General features: G+C 40.1%; 1 protein-coding gene across 2 annotated transcripts; it reads left to right on the forward strand.

Moving 5' to 3' along the window:
* Nucleotides 1–957: 957 nt before the first annotated feature.
* On the forward strand, nucleotides 958–20,479 carry lin54 (lin-54 DREAM MuvB core complex component). 2 transcript variants are annotated; one of them, XM_072659324.1, is made up of 14 exons: nucleotides 958–1,168; nucleotides 5,764–6,480; nucleotides 8,293–8,413; nucleotides 8,566–8,702; nucleotides 10,159–10,314; nucleotides 10,725–10,935; nucleotides 11,801–11,874; nucleotides 12,385–12,573; nucleotides 12,856–12,947; nucleotides 13,766–13,837; nucleotides 13,945–14,047; nucleotides 14,189–14,326; nucleotides 14,940–15,142; nucleotides 16,024–20,479. In XM_072659324.1, the coding sequence occupies exons 2-14, from the start codon at nucleotides 5,785–5,787 to the stop codon at nucleotides 16,220–16,222; spliced, it is 2,391 nt and encodes a 796-aa protein (XP_072515425.1). In that variant the 5' UTR covers nucleotides 958–1,168; nucleotides 5,764–5,784; the 3' UTR covers nucleotides 16,223–20,479. The 2 variants fall into 2 exon arrangements, with proteins under 2 accessions (XP_072515425.1, XP_072515426.1); XM_072659325.1 differs by lacking the exon at nucleotides 958–1,168 and adding an exon at nucleotides 4,495–4,510.
* The last annotated feature ends 1,234 nt before the right edge of the window (nucleotides 20,480–21,713 follow it).

The raw sequence follows: 21,713 nt of genomic DNA on the forward strand, positions 1-21,713 counted from the left end.
CTGGCCGATAGCGGGGTTTAGCCGCCGAGCTAACAGCTGATATATTCCCTGCTCGACTCAGCAGGGCGGACTTTCTGTTTCTATGGGGGTTTGCTCCACAACACCCAAAATAAAAGTAGCTGAAAAGACTGTATGGCACCTCAGTTTAATTTAGGAGCTTATCTATAAGAGTGTATAGCTATATCTAGCTAACAACGTTTGTCTTATTTAATCGACAAGTAAAGTTGACAGCAATGACAGCAGCCTTTCTAGTGATTATCTAGCTAGATATTATAAGTAGATATATTTTGAGTAGCTATATATTTTTTTCATTGCATTTATGAGCTCAATAAAGTAGGCTATTGTACAAAACATCGCCAGTTTACACATTTTTATATAGCACTAGTGCATTTATTATTATTATTACTAATTGATGTCTGTGGTATGGTCGCTTTGCTTATGTTTTCTTTTTATTTGTGTAACTAGCTAATTGTCTGCTCAGGATTTATTACGGTTACATTAATAAGTTGGCTAATCGGGCATCCATTGCGCGCAGATATAGTTAAATATTTATTATTATTATTATTTTTTTTTATATGTGCAATTGAACAACTGAAAGACTGCGAGGATAAGGTTAAAATTAGTTAAAATAAATTATTAATGTCTGAATTTGGGCTGGAGGGTGGTTGTATACAAACCCAGGCGGTGTTGCAGTGCGCGTGGAAGTTCCTGTTGGTGCCCCGTGCGAAAGAGACCTGGTGCAGTTTATTAAATAATGAGGGAAACGATGGTTATGCATGCTTATATGCTTATAGACGGTAAATAATTTTTTTTTGCACGTTTGCATCTGCCTTTTAGCGCCTGCCAAAGCCGGCAGACCCAGTAAACCCCCTCTCCGCTGTTGTTTTTCTCGTGTCTGAAAATGAACCGATGACGAGTTGAAAATGGCGGATCTTTCGAAATCCAACCCGGGCCTGAAATAGAAACGCAGCTCGGCTGCCCGCTTCCCGCAGGACTCCTCATCGCCACACCTCACTCTTTCCAGCCTGGATCGATCTGTCATTGCGACCCAGGTTCATTTACAAACTGCAAAGCAATGGTTGATAAAAATCGACCAACGCTGGTGAAAAGCCCCTAAGCTGGCTCGGCTCGGCTCGGCTCGGCTCGCCTCTCTGACCATCACACAGAGGTAGGACAACGAGTGTTATTTCTCTGGGATGTTAAAAGAGGCCTCACAGCACCTTTTATTTATTTAGCCATCTATCTATCTAGCACTTTACTTTACTATATATCTATACCTCTTCCCAGATCCATATTTCTAAGCCCAAACAGCCCTAAACAACAAAGCCCGCAACCTCATCAACCTCATCAACCTCATCAACACCACCATCATCATGGCTGAGGAGTCTGAGGCTTGTGTAGTTATCAGCTATATAGATAGGTGTGATCTCGGGTTTCAGGGCTTGACCAAAGCTGTCAGTGTTTCGGGACCTCTAGCCCTGCTATCCGCACGAATATTAGCCATGACAGCTCGCCCCCTCCTCCTCACAGCCGGGTTCATGCCCAGCTAGCTCGCTTGCTAAGCTAAGCCAAGCGGTCGAAAACACGGTCTGTTCGAATAGCGCGCCAACCGCCCAACCGCTCCTCGCACCACGGCTCGCTTTCTGGCTTAAATCTTTATATATTTGCTCATTTGAGGTGAAAGTACAGTTAGTGTGAGCTAGTTTAGGCTCCCCAGCCTTTAGTCTTTATGTACTAACTAGCTTTTCACTTGCTGCTTCGAATAAGGCCGCTGTTCTTTCTGACTTTCTCTTCATAACTTCAAAATATTATGTTTTTTTTACACTAATGCTGCTTACACAGTTATTGTCTGTGTTTTCTCTCTTTTTAATTAAATATTTAGGCGAATTAATTGTTCCTAAATGTATTTATGGATTTCATATGCATCCTGCTGTTGTTGAGTGACCACATTAGACTGGCTTATTAGACAGAGAGAAATCTCAGTTATTAACTGTATTATTGTCATATAACTGATATAAGCTGTTATTTAAGCACTAAATAAAAAATCTAGTGTTTTTAATGTTCATTTTTGGCCTAAAAATGTTGTGGTCCAGGACAGTTGGCTCTTCAGCCTTTAGTCTTTATGTACTAACTAGCTTTTCACTTGCTGCTTCGAATAAGGCCGCTGATATTTCTGACTTTCTCTTCATAACTTCAAAATATTATGTTTTTTTACACTAATACTGTTTACACAGTTATTGTCTGTGTTTTCTCTCTTTTTAATTAAATATTTAGGTGAATTAATTGTTCCTAAATGTATAAATATATGTATGGGTTTAATATGCATCCTCCTGTTGTTGACACTGGCTTATTAGACAGAGAGAAATCTCAGTTATTAACTGTATTATTGTCATATCACTGATATAAGCTGTTATTTAAGAACTAAGGAGTAAATTTAGTGTTTTTAATGTTCATTTTTGGCCTAAAAATGTTGTGGCCCAGGACAGTTGGCTCCTCAGCCTTTAGTCTTTATGTACTAACTAGCTTTTCGCTCTAAATAAGGCCGCTGATATTTCTCTATTTAACTTAAATATCTTTACTTTTACACTAATGCTGTTTACACAGTTATTGTCTGCGTTTTCTCTCTTTTTAATTAAATATTTAGTCGAATTAATTGTTCCTAAATGTATAAATATATGTATGGGTTTAATATGCATCCTCCTGTTGTTGACACTGGCTTATTAGACAGACAGAAATCTGTTATTAACTGTATTATTGTCATATCACTGATATAAGCTGTTATTTAAGAACTAAGGAGTAAATTTAGTGTTTTTAATCTTCATTTTTGGCCTAAAAATGTTGTGGTCCAGGACAGTTGGCTCCTCAGCCTTTAGTCTTTATGTACTAACTAGCTTTTCGCTCTAAATAAGGCCGCTGATATTTCTCTATTTAACTTAAATATCTTTACTTTTACACTAATGCTGCTTACACAGTTATTGTCTGCGTTTTCTCTCTTTTTAATTAAATATTTAGTCGAATTAATTGTTCCTAAATGTATAAATATATGTATGGGTTTAATATGCATCCTCCTGTTGTTGACACTGGCTTATTAGACAGACAGAAATCTGTTATTAACTGTATTATTGTCATATCACTGATATAAGCTGTTATTTAAGAACTAAGGAGTAAATTTAGTGTTTTTAATCTTCATTTTTGGCCTAAAAATGTTGTGGTCCAGGACAGTTGGCTCCTCAGCCTTTAGTCTTTATGTACTAACTAGCTTTTCGCTCTAAATAAGGCCGCTGATATTTCTCTATTTAACTTAAATATCTTTACTTTTACACTAATGCTGCTTACACAGTTATTGTCTGCGTTTTCTCTCTTTTTAATTAAATATTTAGGCGAATTAATTGTTCCTAAATGTATTTATGGATTTCATATGCATCCTGCTGTTGTTGAGTGACCACATTAGACTGGCTTATTAGACAGACAGAAATCTCAGTTATTAACTGTATTATTGTCATATAACTGATATAAGCTGTTATTTAAGCACTAAGGAGTAAATCTAGTGTTTTTAATGTTCATTTTTGGCCTAAAAATGTTGTGGTCCAGGACAGTTGGCTCCCCAGCCTTTAGTCTTTATGTACTAACTAGCTTTTCACTTGCTGCTTCGAATAAGGCCGCTGATATTTCTGACTTTCTCTTCATAACTTCAAAATATTATGTTTTTTTTTACACTAATACTGTTTACACAGTTATTGTCTGCGTTTTCTCCCTTTTAATTAAATATTTAGGTGAATTAATTGTTCCTAAATGTATAAATATATGTATGGGTTTAATATGCATCCTGCTGTTGTTGACACTGGCTTATTAGACAGACAGAAATCTGTTATTAACTGTATTATTGTCATATCACTGATATAAGCTGTTATTTAAGCACTAAGGAGTAAATCTAGTGTTTTTAATGTTCACTTTTGGCCTAAAAATGTTGTGGTCCAGGACAGTTGGCTCCCCAGCCTTTAGTCTTTATGTACTAACTAGCTTTTCGCTCTAAATAAGGCCGCTGATATTTCTCTATGTAACTTAAATATCTTTACTTTTACACTAATGCTGTTTACACAGTTATTGCCTGCGTTTTCTTGTTTTTTATTGTTGGTATATTTCTAAATTACTTTATGGATTTAACATGCATCCTGCTGTTTTTGAGCAACTACACTAGACTGCATTATTAGACAGAAATCTATCAGTTATTTACTGTATCTTTTTTTTTTTTTACGTGTCACTGATGTAGGCTATTATTTAACCACTAAAGAGAGAATGTAGTGTTTTTAATGTTAATTTTTGGCCTAAAACAGTTAATGTATTTGTTAATGTAAGGCTCCTGTTAATCCAGTCTTCATGTACTTACTAGCTGTTCACTTCACGCTGTTGACTCATCTTGTAGATCGGATATGAATTTACTTTATGAAATTAACACATGCATTTTTCTGTTTTAGAGTCTAGGCCTCATCATTAAACTGGAATATCACTGGTATATTTACACATCACTTACACATCACAGATAATCTTAGGAAAGAGAGACGTTTTGTAATGTTTACGTTCAGCTGTTTCATTATTTTTATATATTTATTGTCTCAAAACATCTCATGTCTTTCCAATACTTGTATTGATACTATTACCAACCTTTATGGACATTTATTTACAAATGTACCTCTTGTGATGAAATTATTGGTGCTAGCATTACTGATAATTTTTGTTAATATCCAAGGCTTCACGTCAAATTAAGGAACATCTGCGACTTCTGATCAACATAACGAGAAATTATAATTATTAATTAAATGTCCGTTATTATAATTACAATGGTTTCTGGGTTTAAGCAGCTTGAAAGTATTCTTTATTTGAACATGCAACTATTTATAGCTGTGAAAGGAAGGAAGGCCCAGGCACCATTTCTGATAACCTACCATGATGAGCCAAGTTAGCATCTGTTTGTTTTTAGCCACATTAGCATTTTAAATTGAGGCTTTTGTTCAAAGGGGAATTCCACCAATTTTTTAACATTTCTGCCTTATTTGTTTGTTGAGGTCGGGGGGTGGGGGGGTGGTCCGATTTTAGCCATTTTGTTAGACATCCAAGAACACCTGTCAACCTGCGTGATTTTTATGTGATACTTATAAATGTAGTATAGTGGTAAAAAGTCTAAATAGAAATAAGGGGTTAATTTAATGTAGTAAATTTTATTTATTTATTTTTTTAATTAGGCTTTTAGGACAAAAACCTTCTTAAAACAGTGTCTCATGTAGTAACTTTTATATATTTATATTTATATTAAAGCTTTGTTCCACGTTTGTCCCACATATGGATGCCCACCATGGTCAATGATGGGACCAGAAGGGGTTAAACATTGGCCCCATCTGGGTTGTACACTGCATACAGGGCCTGGATGGGATTCATATGAGATTAAAGTGAGCTGTAATGATGGGGAGAACAACGGGGTCCCAATAAAAGCACATGTACAAACTCACTCAGAGCCCATGCCCACCTGGAACCTGCCTAGCCTCTGTTTCACCCATGTGAGCCATGCATGAGCATGTTGGCTGGACTGCATTTCTTGGCCACTACGTCATAGAACGCTGTTTCTATGTGAAGGACCCTTCGTTCACAGCCTAGCAATGCGGCCTACGTTTGGTGCGATGTCGAGGACCCAACTGATGATGTACCCTGTAACACTTGTGTGACTAGCGTTCTCCTCGCTGATCTTAATAATGTGTGTCTTTGTTTCAGTGACTGAGTGCTTGTGAGAGGATGGACGTGGTGTCGCCAGATATGAACAGTCTCCTCCCTGATGAGATCATGGACACTGAGGCCATTGCCATGGAGGAGGACCCCCCCAGTGAACCTCCTGCACCATCCACCCAGTCAGAGCCTGAGCCAGCTCAGGTTCCTATGGAAACAGAGGTGCCTGAAATCATCAGCTTGTGTCCTGCTGCCATGCCGACACAGAAGACGCAAGCTCTGACCACATCCACCACCACAGACTCCACTTTGTGCAGCATCAGCTCTGGGACGCAGCTTCTCGTGACCTCCTCTTCTGGCCTTAAGCCAGTCACCACCTCCACCACCCAGTCCAGTCCTGTGGTGGGCCAGGGCCTTCCCAAGCTCTCTGCCCCTTTAACGCTCCCGGCCAACCACCAGCTGATTCTTAACAAAGTGGCTGCAGATGGCAAGCCTCCAGCCACCGCTGTCCTCAAGCAGGAAGGCCAGAAACTCTTGGTCACTGGTCTCAGTAAAACTGGGCAGCCCCTCGTGCTGGCTTTGCCTCACACGTGGAGCAAGCCAGCCACATCTCAGGGCACAGGGGACGGCAAGGCTCAGCCGACGCAGTTTAAAGTGGTGACTGCAGGGGCGAAGCCTGTCATCGGAGTTCAGGCCGTGAGCTCGGCCAGCCAGCTTCTGGGGTCCTCTACACCATTGCAGGCCCAGCAGCTCAAAGCTGTTCAGGTGTGTATGCATGCACTAGGGATGGGTCAGCATTAATATATATATATATATATATATATATATATATATATATATATATATATATATATATATATATATATATATATATATATATATAAAAGCCCTGTCATGATATCGGATCTGATCCTGTATCTGTAGGCCATTTACTTCCTATGTAACTGTTTAAACATCATGCATGGTTATTGAAAATTACATGGTTATTTTTTAATGATTTGATTGACTGGGGTTTATTCCGTCAAACCTAGTTTGTTTAGTCAGTGTCACAATTGGTCTGGAGCCTATCCCGAATCTTTGGGCACAAGACATTTACCCCCAGTCCATTACAGAGGGGTTTCTTCCATTGTACATCATTAAAACCAGGGCTGCACAATATATAGTTTCAGCATCGCAGTGTGTGTATGCCCAATAGTCACATAAGAGCACCTGCAGTGTCCTGTACGGCACATTGAATTAAACGGGATGACGTTTTGTTGCTTGATGCAAAAGAAAAATTCACCCTGCTCTCATTTTTAAAGACCTATCTACCAGAAGTGGGTGATATCTGCCTGATATCAGTCACTTTACTTTAATCTGGTGATCTATTTATTTTATATTTAATATGTATTGCTGAAAAAAAATAATGTTGTGCAGCTCTTATTAATTCTCTAATCATTTGTTTGTATGTAGGACTAACATTTTTCTGGTTTTCTGATTAAAAAAGCATTGAGTTTTAGATTTTATCTTAATAGTTCGTATTAAGGTGAGCATCAGAAAGGTTGACCAGAGGTCTGCCCGATATGGGGGGGGGGGGGGAATGTAATATCTCAATACTTCTCGAGACACACTGTGTGAAACAATATTTTTCTGAAGTTTGATCATATGCAAAAATGAAGTACAAATATTTGTATTATTCAACATTTCATACAACCCTCACTACTAAATTTAGTAAAACAGGGCTATTTACACTCACTTTATCATATTGCCTAGTTTACAGTGTTGTTCTATATGGACAGGAGCTCTTAGCACCAAATTAGTCATTGGACACTATTTTGGATTTCTAGTTAGCTTGAGAATTATGGCCTGGTACCTGGCGTCACAATGTCTGTTATTTATGTAAATATATGAGGAGCTTCCCCCCTTGATCAACAGGTTATGCAGGATTAGGAGAGTGAAAAAAAGATAGGACCATTTGTTTAAGGCTCAGTCACTTTTTTTCCAAAGTTAGATCAGTATCTATCCAGAAACATAAAGCATTGCAATAAGCAAACAGCGTCACGAAGGTTGAAAAATGTAGTCTATTATTCGGGCCTAATAATTTGGCTCTAGGGATTTGAAAACTCCCTGTTTGAACATTACATTAATATGTCATGATGGCCAGTCAGGCAACAGTGGACCAATTAGGATGTTCAATTTATGAATTACTGTGTATTTTCAAAGCAGGAGTGTTTAATCTTGCCGTCTGCAATGTAGTCATCTCATTTACTCTCATTTAGACGAAGACATTCGTAGTAGTTGATGGTAGTCTATCGCCCCACGGTTCGGGGCATGCGTGAACTGTTCCCCAAGTTTAACCATAACAGTGTGGAAACATAAGTGTTTTACTGCAACTGTTACTTTTTACGGTGATAATTCACCCAATCTGGATGCAGAAAAGTCAGCTTTTTCCTGATCTGATGCATGACTCAAAACTGATCCGAACCGAGCCACGTTTTATGTTATGCCACTTGTTGATGTTTTTTTTAAGCGCTTCAGTCATCAGAATTGTGCATGTGTATTGTTTTAAGCTTTTATTTGATGTCCATCTTTTGACAGATAACAAAGAAAACACCAGTCTCCACAGCAGGGCCCATGATAACTAAGCTGATCATCACAAAAGCCTTGAACAGCAAGGCCCTGACGGGTCAAACCGCCGTGCAGGCTCCCATGGTCACAGGTGATTTTCCTGTTTTTCTTTATGCAGTGATCTGCAGTGATATAATGCACCTTGTTAGTTAGAAGAAGTATGTAAAGACTGACAATTATTCTTATTATTCTCATCTTATTAAAGTTTGTAGTGTGAAATATTTTTGTATTTTTTTTCATCAGGGAGGGTCCTTTCACAAGGCACACCAGTGACCCCTCCGCGGAGCATTGCTGTTGGGGAAGCTGTCAGCACAACGCCACAGAACATCTCCAGCAGCAGCAGCAAAGTGGCCATATCCCCCCTCAAATCTCCCAGCAAGGTGCGTTTATTGGAGAGCACCTGAATGAAGCTTTTTGTTTGTTTGTTTAAGAAAATGATCAATTATCCAAAGAATGTATGTATTCAGTATTTTAGGATATTTTTTTTTGTTTGGGGCAAAAAAATATAACTTAACAAACCTACTTACCACCCTGTAATTTTACCTTAGGTGCCTTAGAGCACCGGTGACTGCTTGCAGAACCCACATATTATAGCACGGTTTTAACAGTGTAACAAACACACTGCAATTATTCTCAAGTCTTACCGGATAGATTAAGAGTATTTATGGGTATTTATAATTTTAAGCCAAAAAAAACATAACTTTTGTAAGTAGGGCTGCGCAATAGGGTAAAAATATTATATCAAGATATTTAAAGACATTTTTCACGATACATGTAATCACAGACTAAATACATCAGTAGCAACAGATTCTTAAAAAGTGATTTTCAGATACTCTCCCATACATCATCTGCTGCACTTCATCTAATTAAACCAGTCTAATTACACTGTTTCTGACAAAACGTGCAGCTGATCAGTGTTTATTAAGCACTAACAGTCTCCTCCATATGTTTAGAAAAGCATAATTTTATCACAATAACAAACATTTATCACGAAACGATTAAATATTGTCATATTGCCCAGCTCTATTTGTGATAAAATGTTCTTGGCATCAGGCAGCATATGCTTTGCCATGTTGTATAATAGGGTTTATGTGTTGTAGCTTTTACAGACATGAAGAATTTCAGGTGTCTAATTCCTACCACTAGTTTCTCTAGACTAGTTTCTCTAGACTAGTTTCTCTATGGCCATTTGAAATCAAATCATATCCTTTCTTTTACAATTGAATTATACAGATGTGTGAAATGAGGGTTGGGCGATTATGGTAAAGGTACTATATCATGATATTAAAAGACATTTTTCACAATATTATCACTAGACATGTAATCACAGAAAAAAACATCAGTAGCAACAGATTTGTATAAACTACAATCTAGATACTCTCCTGTACTGAACACAGTAGTTTCTTTTTAAATGAAACATCCACTGAACTTCATCTAATAAAACCAGTCTAATTACACTGTTAGTAATGAAACATGCAGTTGATCAGTGTTGTTGTTGTTGTTTTTTTTTTTAAGCACGAACAATGTCCTCAATATGCGTAGAAAAGCATATTGTTTATCACGCTAACAAAATTTCACAATACGATATTGTGAATAATGTGAAATCCACTTTTAATTACTGTGTATAATTAACCATTGTTCTTTTATCAGAGAGCTAGGACAATAAAGAAAGTAGGTCATGAAAACAGCTATGTGACAAGCCCTTTCTGAGCTGAAGATAGTGTTAGACACACTGAAATGTGTAGGACTGAGGGTAGGGGAATCGCTGTTTTTTGGAATCCACTTGGTCTTTTAATGAAATAATCTTGTGTCTCTTTTTTTCTGACCAACATATAGCTGACTGTGGTTTCAGTGGCCAGCCAGCCTCCTAACTCTCCTCAGAAATCTGTGGCGCTGCCCCTGAATGTGGCTCTGGGCCAACAGATCCTCACTGTGCAGCAGACTTCCACAACCTCACCAGTTAAAGCAGGAACTAGCCAATCCACTGCCCAGGTGCCTCACTCACTATCACTATCTTTCAAGGCACTTACCAAGCACAAGTCTCTCCTCAGGCTTTGGATACAGTGTTAATATTTTATCATGTCAGCCTTCAGCTCTGTCAACCTTTCAGCTCACCTCCTTTTTCAAGGCCTTCCTTCGGGTGCCTAAAGTGGCTGATGCTGTGAGAGTATTGAATAGACATTGAAACATTTAGGGAAAATGATATTGCCAGCCTTTTTTTCTATATGTGTAGCGATCAAAGCAGACCAAGTCTTAATCATTTGATCAAAAGTTGTACTATTGAGAAGTTGCAGTTGCAGATGCATGCATGGTGTTACTGAGCACTCGTTGTATTTTGCTGAAGTTTGAATGTATGTGGAGTCTAAATGAAGTAACAGGTTTTACCTCTGCTGTACTCTCAGACAGTTAAGCCAGTGCAGACGGTGACAGTAGGTGGAGTTGGCACACCTCAGTTTAAAACAATCATCCCCCTGGCTACGCCTCCCAACGTGCAGCAGATACAGGTGCCAGGCAGCCGTTTCCACTACGTGCGTCTGGTCACAGCTACAACGGGGGGAAATACCCCACAGACGGCCAGTCCCAGCACGAACACCAACCCTGCCATCCAGCCAGGTACTGGGCTTCAACACACATGCTTGTATTTGTACAGTGTCCGTTTGAACATGATGTCCAATATGTAGTGTGTGTTCTTTTCTTTTTTTTTTGTCATAAATCTTTCATTTCATTAATTACATTTTGCAAATTATAATTAACAAGCATGTCTTTAGTTGTATATATGCTTTTTATATTGCATCCATTTCTCAGTATTGTTCAAAAGATCAGATATCCATAGGTTTAAAGGTTAAAAAAAAGTGACTTCAGTTCAGAAAGTGAAAAGTAGTGATTTTGAAAGTCTGAGAACGGCACACTCTCCCCTCCCCATCACGCTTGAGCGATGTTGGCAAGCACAGGCGTCTGTTAGCTGGTGCATTGGAGGTGGGGACCCAAAGCTTTCCTCCGAGCGTGTTGGCTGCAGTTTGAAAAGTGGTGGTGGCTGGCTTTGCATGTATTGGAGGAGACATGTTAAGTCCTTATCCTCCTGCTCTCTGGAACATGGGGAGGGCTATGTATGGGCGGGTTTGGCCGTACCAAATCGGGAGAAAGAGATTTGACAAAATAGTTTAATAAAAGAAAGAAAAAGAGGTTCTCTCCAAACCCACCTCATTGCTCATTGGTAAGAGTGGGATGTTCACAGCTTGTAATGAGGGGCACACATTCTGGCTTAGGAGTAACAAGTCTTGAGTTCATCTTGAACATCTGGTGACGTGATCATGTTACTTTAAAATTGAATAGTGTGGATCTGATTGTGGATAATGGCTCCTGCGGGTTCCAATCAGATTCCACTCTGAAGAAATCTTGCTTTAGAGAGTTTGCACTTGTCGAAAGTGTGTTTGAGAGATAGAGATTGTAATATTTGATTGCCTTTCTCTTTTTGCAGGTAAACCCATGATGATGAACACCACTGCGGTGAGGATGTCTGTTCCCATTGTCCCAGCACAGACTGTCAAACAGGTAACTGCACACTCCCTTCTCATCCTTAACAAAGAGATTGTCAGTGCCAATTATGTGAAGCATTTGCATGTAAGAAAACGGGATCCAGCACTGTTTTGTGGTGCTGTTGACTGACTGCACCAAAATCCCACCGTATATGGAGAGCTGTGTGTATATTGTATGTATCGGTATATTGTTTCACTCTGTCTGAGGAACCTCATCTTCATTTAGCCTATCAGGGCCTACTGTTTATGGCTTTGACTAATATTAAAGTTTAGTCATTCAAAAAATTGCGTTTAGCTCTTTAATCTGCTTGGATGTGGAAGTTAACATGTGGCACAGAGTATCTACTGAACTCAGAAAAAGACAGTTTCAGTTTCAATTCCCTTATACAGCTTTTATTTGGTGCTGCTTTTAATTGTGGGAGTTTTCAGCCATGAGCAGAAGACCAGTTGTGGTGTGGGGTTGATTTTGTATTCTCAGAGATGCCGTTCAGCCTTACTTCTGCATTGTTCTTCATTGCCTTCTCAGGTGGTACCAAAGCCAACAGCCCAGGTGGTGACCACCAGCCAGGCACAGCAGCGACTCATCATGCCAGCCACCCCACTGCCTCAAATCCAGCCCAACCTCACCAACCTGCCCCCTGGCACTGTGCTCGCTCCTGCCCCTGGTGCTGGAAACATGGGCTATGCTGTGCTGCCGGCCCAATATGTCACACAGGTGTGTTTGTATGCGCAACCTGGATGTGTCTGGGTTGCAGTTTCTCAGTTAGCTGGAAAATGGCACATGAGATGATGTGAAGGCCATTCCTGAAGACTTTAGATTTTCATACTGACACAGAAACCTTATATGGTGGAATTTCTTATCGTATATTCGATGTAACAGTGTGCTGTGGACAGAATCACTTGCCTGTTGGTGGGTGCATAAAGTACTCTCAGAGCTTGCGTGAATAGAATTGTGGACCCAGTGTGTGCATCTAATTGTCTCTGCTTGCTCCTGTAGCTTCCACAGTCTGCATTTGTGACTTTGGCCAGCAGCTCTGGTTTTTCCGCCCCTGCCTCCATTCAGACCCAAGCCAGGCTTCCTCTCAACGGGTAAATGAACCATCATGCACGGAGTCTGCTTTTTGCACTATGATGTAATTAATAAATGCAACAGCATGCTTCAGCAGTCCAACACCGTAATCCTCTCGTTTTTGAAAACTGGCCTTTCTCTCTGGATTATTGACTAATTGTATTAATCTGATCAGAGCATCTGCCTCGTTTAAGAAGCACTGACGAGCCAAAACATTATGACCATTATAAATTCTAATGTGACACCGAAACGGCTCACTCTACAAGACCTCCGAAAGTGTCCTGTGGTATCTGGCACGAAGACATTATTTGCATATTCTTTAAAAGTCCTGTATGTTGTGAGATGGAGCTGACAACATTCTTCCATTGCCAGAAAGTCCAGCGGATACACAGCCCCATATGTAGCAGATTGCAATGCACAGTGTGTCATGACACATTTCCCCCTTCGGTCTGTTCAGTCAGACTAAATAGCAGTCATTGTCATTGTGCGTCATTCAGCCTTGACAGCCAACACCCTGCTGCTGATTTGTTGTGATTTGTGGTCAGTTGGTACTCACCACGGCTGACCACCGCACAAGCCTTGCCATTTCTGAGGTGCTCCAACCTAGTCGTCTTGCTCTAACGATTTGGACCTTCTCTAACTCACTCTAAGATAAGATAAGAGAGTCCTTTATTAGTCCCGCAGTGGGGAAATTCACAATTTCTAACTTGTACCCCTGACCTTGCTCTTGATCTTTGAATGGTCATAATGCTTTGTCTCATCTGTGTATGTAAACTCACCATTTGTTTGATTCAGTTCTTTACTTTGTTAAATTAATATTTTTTTGGTCTTATTGCAGTTTATCAGCATCAGATACAACCTCAAGACCACGAAAGCCTTGCAACTGCACCAAGTCACAGTGCTTGAAGCTGTAAGTGTGGCTTTACTTCTGTTCATCAATATCCGTTTCCAGAACATGTGCATAGCAGACTTTATCTGCGGTTTTAAACGATGAATAAAAGATGTGTCTACTTGCAGGTATTGTGACTGCTTTGCCAATGGGGAGTTTTGTAATAACTGCAACTGTGTAAATTGCTTCAACAACCTTGACCATGAGAGTGAGCGGCTTAAAGCAATTAAGGTACCAAGGATCAGTAGTTCATACGAGTTCCTATTTTTATTACACTTCCTTTCTGTCTCTTGTAGTTCATTTGAACAATTTAGAAAAAGAAAACTGAACAGGATTCTGGCCATCCATGAGATGTTGATTTTTGTGCCGTAGGCTTGTTTGGACAGAAACCCAGTGGCCTTCAAACCCAAGATTGGCAAAGGAAAAGAGGGAGAATCAGACAGAAGGCACAGCAAAGGCTGCAACTGCAAGAAGTCTGGCTGTCTGAAGAACTATTGCGAGTGCTATGAGGTGAGCTGGCTCTTCGGACCCGGTCATTGGTGTGGTTTTGTGTGTTGTTTTGTTTGTTTGTTTGTTTCATAGATAAATTATCAAACAGATAAATTCTCTGTTATTAAGGCCTTACACAGACAACTGTTCACTCCCGAGTGGGACAGCTGTCTTAAGTGTTGGTGTCATCATCTGCAGATTGTTGGTTCAATCCCTGGTGATGCCATTTGTGGCCAGGAGTCCCAGAGAGCACAATTGACCTTGCTCTCCCTGGGTGGGTAGGATGGCCCTCCGCCACTCCCTCCTTTCACTCAGTGTAATTTTAGCCAGTGTGGGCGTCCGTCTGTTAGGTGATGTAACCGATCCGGCAGTTAGTGTTCTCCTCCTGGCTTGTTCAGCTGTCTAGTGACGTTGCTTTAGAGGCAGTTTAAAAAGAAGTGGTAGGTTTGCTTCATGTGACTCAGAGTAAGCACATGCTAGCCTTCACCTTCCCAGCACTTGTGGTGGTGTTTGATAAGGGAGTTCTAGTCGACTGGGAGGGAATTGGGGTGAATTAATTTTTTTTATATATCACAATAATATATGGGTTATATTTGTTTAATATGAATATTTTAAAAGAATCTTCTGTTTTTAGGCAAAGATCATGTGCTCGTCAATCTGTAAGTGTGTGGGCTGTAAGAACTTTGAGGAGAGTCCAGAGAGGAAGACTCTGATGCATTTGGCTGATGCCGCAGAGGTGCGAGTGCAGCAACAGACTGCAGCGAAGACTAAGCTGTCCTCTCAGATATCAGACCTGCTCACCAGAACTACACCAGCCGTCACCAGCGGAGGCGGGAAGTAAGGCCTGCCTTTTTGGTTTCACACTCCACTTTGCTGGGTTGAGAATCCTTACCTTAATCTTGATTCAGACGTGCTGATGTTTATATTAAAAGAAAAAAACATGGCAAAGCTTAATTGTCACTAATATTCCAGTAAAATATTTGCAAATTAAAACATGAGCACCAAAGCAGAACCGCTTTTGCCAGTTTATTTGGGACATTAGTCTTTTATATTAAAGAAATACTTCAGCTATCTGTCAGAATATGTATTATATAGTTTTATACCACAGAGAATTTCTTTTTAATTTCTCTGTGCATGAAAAAGAACCGAAAACATTCATTGTTAGTGAATTTGTCAACAGGTTTTCTGGCCTTTCTTATATTAATTAGAGAAAAATGCATCATCAATTTGTCAGTGTGCTGCTGAGGCTGCACGTAGAGGTTAGGTGGGGGTGGGGGCTGAAATATTCATTTACATGGGACATTTTAACCACTTGCTGTATTGAAAATTATGAATTGAGACCAACATGCACAATGTCCAAATGTTTGTGGACACCCCTTTTAAATAATGCATTCAGCTACTTTAAGGTGCTGACACAGACGTGCAAATGCACACCCCCAGCTTAGCTAGTCATTGTAGAGAAGTATTGCCAATAGAATAAAGGTTTGGGCCAGGTTTGACCTAGAGGTGGACTTAGACCTGTGGATCAGTGCAACTGTGTTCTCTGGAATGATGGTCGGTGCTCCATCCAGTACTTTCGGAAAACTTTATTTAAAAAAAAAATAAAAATAATAATAATAATAAATAATAATTTTTGAATTCAGAAGAACAGTGAATAAACAGGTGCCATCCCTCGCCTTGATAAGATGTTCCTTACCTGTCTTCTGTGTCTCACACAGGTTGCCGTACACTTTCGTAACAAAGGAAGTAGCAGAGGCGACATGTGACTGCCTGCTGGAGCAGGCTGAAAAAGCTGAGCTGACAAACCAGTCGCAGGCTCTGGCCGAGAGGCTCATCCTGGAGGAGTTTGGCCGCTGCCTCCGCAGAATCATCAGCTTTGCCAGCAAAGCAAAGACAGACTGCTCCATCAACTGCTAGGACTGACCCACCAGATATGGCTAGACTGCACCACAGGGACCTGGGTTACGCTGAGCTGGGCCAAGCCAAGGCTTCAGCTATTGTTTAGTCCTAAGGTGGCTGGTCCCAGATCAGAGCTTGGCCGAACTCCTCATGCTCCTCACCAGCTGCAAGAGTTTCCTGGATGTATTTCATGCTTCTTGACTTGCATAAAAGGCAGTAGGTCCGCTGAAGACTTCGAGGGGCTTCTTGGTTGATTCTACATAGGGATCAATGGATGCAGGGATTATGTGGGCTATGCTGGATGCAGAGAAGGACTCTGCGAATTCCGGTGCTTCCCAAAGGATGCCTCTGGGTTGTGGGGAAGGGACGTTCTAGGCAAGACGAGCTATACACTGTACAGTGGAGAGGAGGAGAGGACTGCATAGGGGCTGGCCATCAGCCTCGCCTGCATCACAGTAGCCTTTGTGTTTGGGCTTGCACAGTTCGCTTATTTGGAGATTTTTAAGGTTTTGTTTTTTTTTTAGTTTCTTTTCTTGTCCCAATGCAAACTTTCATTCTTTTTTCCTTTTTTTTTTAAACCTGCAATCATGGCATTTTTCCTACTCTTTTAATGGGAATTTCATTCATACCGATCACTCTGTGTTGTGTTTTTTTATTATTTTTTTTCTTTCTTTTTTTTTCTCTCCATTTGTCCTGTCAGTTTTCTGTCTTATTTACCGCCAATAACCTCAGATCAATAATCATGATTTGTATACAGTAAGTAGCCTATACTGTAGCCTCAATATGTGTTCTCAATATTTTTTTGCTTTTTTTCCCTGGTCTGCAGAAACTCCCCAAAGAAGCTCACTGTGTCAGAGTCCCAGATTCGCACAGTAGTTTCTTATTTGGTTGCATCAACAGGTTCCTGTTGATGTGAAGGAAGGTCACGCCATTATTTCACAATTCCATAAGTTTCGGTAACCTGATTTATTCTGTTTCTCTTCTCTAATGTCAGAAAATGGTGCTTTTTGCTTCCAATTCTGTCCCAAACCCCTTGCACTAGTGGGTTTACATACTATTAGGCCGGCTCTTGCCTGTTTAAAGTCCTGCAGGGCTTGGGCATTAGCTGATGAGTTGAAGTGAAAGGAGAAATCATCTACACTGCACGGTGCATGGAGGCTCAGGTCTGGTGACCTGAGGACCAGCGCTGTAGAGATTACAGAGATTAGGAGCACACAGACACACTCAAGGCCAAAAAATAAACTGGTGAAAGTTTGACCCACATCTTCACGCAGTCATTCATATTCATGCAATATACATGTGAACCAATAGGGATGTGAGTCGACTGTTTAAAATCTCCACTGTGTGAAGAGATGCAAATCTGGATCCGTTTTGAAAGGCTTGCTGAGTCTTTAGGCTTTCTTTTCTTTTTTTTCTGGCCAGTTTTAGTGATTTTTCTCAAAGCCCACTTATTTAAATATGCAAATATGCTGAACGCGACTGTATGGGGATTTCAGGGTCTTTCTTGTTTGGTCACAACGTTTTATTTCTGTTGCAGTTTGATATACCAAAACAAATTCTGTAAGGAGAAACGGATGGGGACAGAAATTATGCGTACCTGGACATGTTCGAATTGGTTGGTCATGATTCAGTTGGCACAGGTGGTCAGTACATTGGTGTGCAAAGCTTCAACTGGTCATCAAATGAAGCTTTAGATGAAGAAGAAGTGTGAGGGCTTAGTGGTTTGACAATGAGAATAAACTCGTACCCTGTGAAGTATCTTAAAACCACTTCCTTGTAGTACGTGTTCCGTTCCAGAGTGCCTTTACAAGTCACAGGTTAAATTCTTGTTCACTGTGGTTTCTTCAAATGGATGTACCAAGTGTCTGTTCCCAGATCTTCTCAGAGTCGGGTGCTGATGATGTGGGTTTTTTTTTATTATTTTTTTTTTTTGTTGTTGTTTTGGTTCTCCTGTTCTGAAGAGCTTTAAGAATGTGGGCCCATCGTTTTTAATGAAGTCTAATTTTAACTAAAGTGATTTGGGTGCTTCAGATTGGTGAGGAATTTAAACCCTTTTAAAACTGTATTGGTCTTGCTGGTCCAACTGGGACCAGAATGGAAAAGGTTGATCATATTGAACGTGTATAATTCGTGACTAAGCATGACCTACCTAATTGTAAAACTTTCCCCATTTTGGGGCAATAATGGAACTGTCAAGGCCCGTATCCGTAGAGCTTTCTCAGAGTAGGAATGCTGATTTGGGATCAGATTTTACTTGCTAGGATGCCCCGAAATGGGAGTTGTGGTCTGATCTGATTTTTCATGTACATATCTGCTAATACTGACATATAAACAAAAAATATCTACCTATAATGTTTGGACTAAAAGTTTGGACTTTATCTACCTGGATCAACATCACATAGATGGACAGACGTATTTGGACTGATATTGTATTCCATCTGAAATCAAGGGTCTTAGAAGAGTTTACCCTGCTTTTGCTGGAGTAACTGTCTCCGAAGGCTTTCTACTAGATTTTGAAGCATTTCTATGAGGATTTGACTGCATTCATATAGCGTTAGTGAGGTCAAGATGTTTGATCTCCACTTTAGCGCATCCTCAACTCGCCCCCAAAGTAGCCACCATCAATCCAGAGAACACAGCTCAATGCTGGGGGGCTTTATACCCCTCTAAGACACACATTGCATTAGGCATGGTGCCAGTATCTTTATGTTTATCTGCTCCAGAGAGTCCTGTTTTACTGGCAGCACTACTCTACAGAGAGTGGACAAGCTGTGCATGTGCATTTGCACATCTGTCAGCAGTGGTTAAGCAACTTAATGTAGCTGAAGAACCTCATTAGAAACAGTGTCCACAAACGTTTGGACATATAGAGTAAATAGTGAGACATTTTGGTGCAGTAGTTCAATAAATCTGTCAAATCTGAACATTTGTTCAGTGCTGCTGATGAAGCGCTGGTACCAATATGGTTCTGATGTCTAGGGATGCAGAAGGATCTTACTGACTAGAATCGGTCCTAGATCACCACTCAACATTCAGTTCTGGTTCTATGTAAAATTTGTTAGGAAGTTTGACACATCCCACTTACTACAATGTCCCTGAATGTCCAGAAACACAAAACAGTCTGTCTGGGTTCTCCCTAATAATGAGGGATGTAAGAATTGTGTAATTGGTGTATTCTGGTCTGCCTTAATTGCCACCTCAGTGCTCAGGGTTTGCTTATATTCTGTAGTGTGCTTCGATAGTATAACCAGTCAGACCAGCTGTTCGTTTGCTGGGATGATGGCGATGGCCTGTGTTGTTGAAGTGATTTGCCCCTAGTCCAAACTGTATGTCCACTTTTTAACAGCAACTTTTTACTTTCAACCTGCTTTACTCCTTTATAGGTTCATTATAAGACCGTAGTGATCACCACCTTGCAGATCATCTGCAGCTCATTGCCAGATGCTAGTGTACTGACTCATGGAGGACCTTGTTCTGGTCAAATATCCTTCTGATTTAAATCACTGTGAGCTTCTGTAAATCGAAATTTCCACAGAACATCACCTGTGCCATCCTGCGCTTGCATTTAGGGGTAGTCTTTGTCTTTTGTTTTGTGGATTGTGGAGGTTAGCTTTTGTTCACAGAGCTGCGGACAGATCCCACAGTCAAAACCTCTTGGACATATTTGTGGTTTTACAGACTAACGTTGCACACATGATTTTAGATTTGGCTTCTTGATGGGGAGGATAGATTCTTCAGGAGATTTCTCACCTGGTTTCCGAGTGATCTGACCATGTAACCTTATAGAAATGTATAAATGTAAATGAAAAGATCTGTAGTGCTCCTTTGTAAAATTGCGATACCAAACCTCGTTTTCCACAAATTAGACAACCTTAACTAATATATGCTATTATTATTATTATTTACAGATTTGTAAGAAAAATCTTAATCAGCTCTACTGTTTGTTTATTTGTTTTTCTTTACTGTATGTGTTGGCAAAATCATTGGCTGTATTTCTTTACACATCAAATCAAGTGTTTTGGGTTTTTTGGTTTTGTGTTTTTTTTATACAGTATATATTTTGTTTTCTCCCCCACATGCTGTCATTGTTGTAAACCTTTTTTTCCCTGTCTAATTATTTAATTTATCTCCTTTTTAAATCTCCTTAATATGATAACACCAAGTATCGCTCAGAATTAAAATTCCTAAAAGTATTTTGGAAAGTTAGATTTATATTCAGTGTATTGTGTACACACTACAAACCAATTAAATTCATACCGTGCTTTAAGAGTTGAGCGAGCAGTCAATCAAGCTGTGGCTGGGCCTTTTTACATTTATTGTGTTATTTATTTATTTTCTTTCCCCCTCTACCCAGGGCTAGATTCTGAGATCTAGGTGTATGGAAATACTTGGACTATTTGGTGCTTTTATTCTTGGCTTGTTTGGTGCATCATTCAAGCATTTTTAATCTAATCCAGTTTTACATTTACATTTACGGCATTTAGCTGACGCTCTTATCCAGAGCGACTTACAAGGTTACTCATATTACAAAGGTGGGCCAATATAGTGTTAGGAGTCTTGCCCAAGGACTCTTATTGGTGTAGCACAGCAAAGTCACCCAGACTGGGAATCGAACCCCAGTCTCCCACGTAGTGAGGTGGCTCACTAGCAGGTAGTGGTATTATCTGTTGCACCACACCAACCACTTGGTTTTATTATTACAGGTGTGAAAACTCCAGCCGTACTCTACTAAACTACTAAACCACTTTCAAGTAAACCCTGGGTCAGTTTGCTTCTTAATGGTGGTCCACACCAAAGGAGGCTGTAGGTAGGCTTCCTTTACACAGCAGTTAAAGTGCCCCCAATCCAGTTTTCTCACCACATCTGATTGTGTGTGTGTGGTTTTTAGACTGATCTCTTTAATATGAGAGTCGTCTGAACAGTTCATACTCCTAAACCGACGCCCATCCGTGAAAGAACAATGCTTTACGTAACGTTTTCGGTTTCATCTCCACCAGCATCACAGAAGGGGCTGGGCTGATCACCAAGAAAGTCTTTAAGCTCACTTTATAAAGGACTCGTTGTTCAGTCATGATCACTTCTCTGGTTTGTGTTCTTGGTTTCGTTAAACTTTGCTTTTAAGCTTTTTATTGTTATTTCTTTGCTGCTGTAGCAGCGCCCTCCTCAGGCTGGGTTCAGCCATTTCTTTGTAATATGTGCCTTTTAAGAACCAAGACCTCAAACCCCCAAATATTTGATTTCTGTTACCTCTCCATCTCGCCGCTGGATATTGGATTTCAATACTACGTATGAAAGTGTCTCAAATCGGATCAGACGGTATCAGATTCGGTGTGTTTTTCGCCGCTCACACCCCCACACAGAACACATCTGTATCACATAAGATTGAAAAGATCCGATTTGGACCACTTTGACTTGCTGTGTGAATTATAGCCTTAGACTTCCCTCCTGTTTGGTGCATCATTAAAGCGTTTTAATGCTAATCAGTCTTATTACAGGTGTGAACGCTCCA

The sequence above is a fragment of the Salminus brasiliensis genome, chromosome 16 (assembly GCF_030463535.1).
Source record: "Salminus brasiliensis chromosome 16, fSalBra1.hap2, whole genome shotgun sequence".
Classification (NCBI taxonomy): Eukaryota; Metazoa; Chordata; class Actinopteri; order Characiformes; family Bryconidae; genus Salminus; species Salminus brasiliensis.

What these genes read in the sequence shown, in the direction of transcription:
- lin54 (XM_072659324.1), top strand. Translation starts at nt 5,785, where the DNA reads ATGGACGTGGTGTCGCCAGATATGAACAGTCTCCTCCCTGATGAGATC. An exon ending in CTAGCCAATCCACTGCCCAG is followed by an intron (nt 10,315 to 10,724) that starts GTGCCTCACTCA and finishes CTGTACTCTCAG; the next exon opens with ACAGTTAAGCCAGTGCAGAC. An exon ending in AGCGGCTTAAAGCAATTAAG is followed by an intron (nt 14,048 to 14,188) that starts GTACCAAGGATC and finishes TTTGTGCCGTAG; the next exon opens with GCTTGTTTGGACAGAAACCC.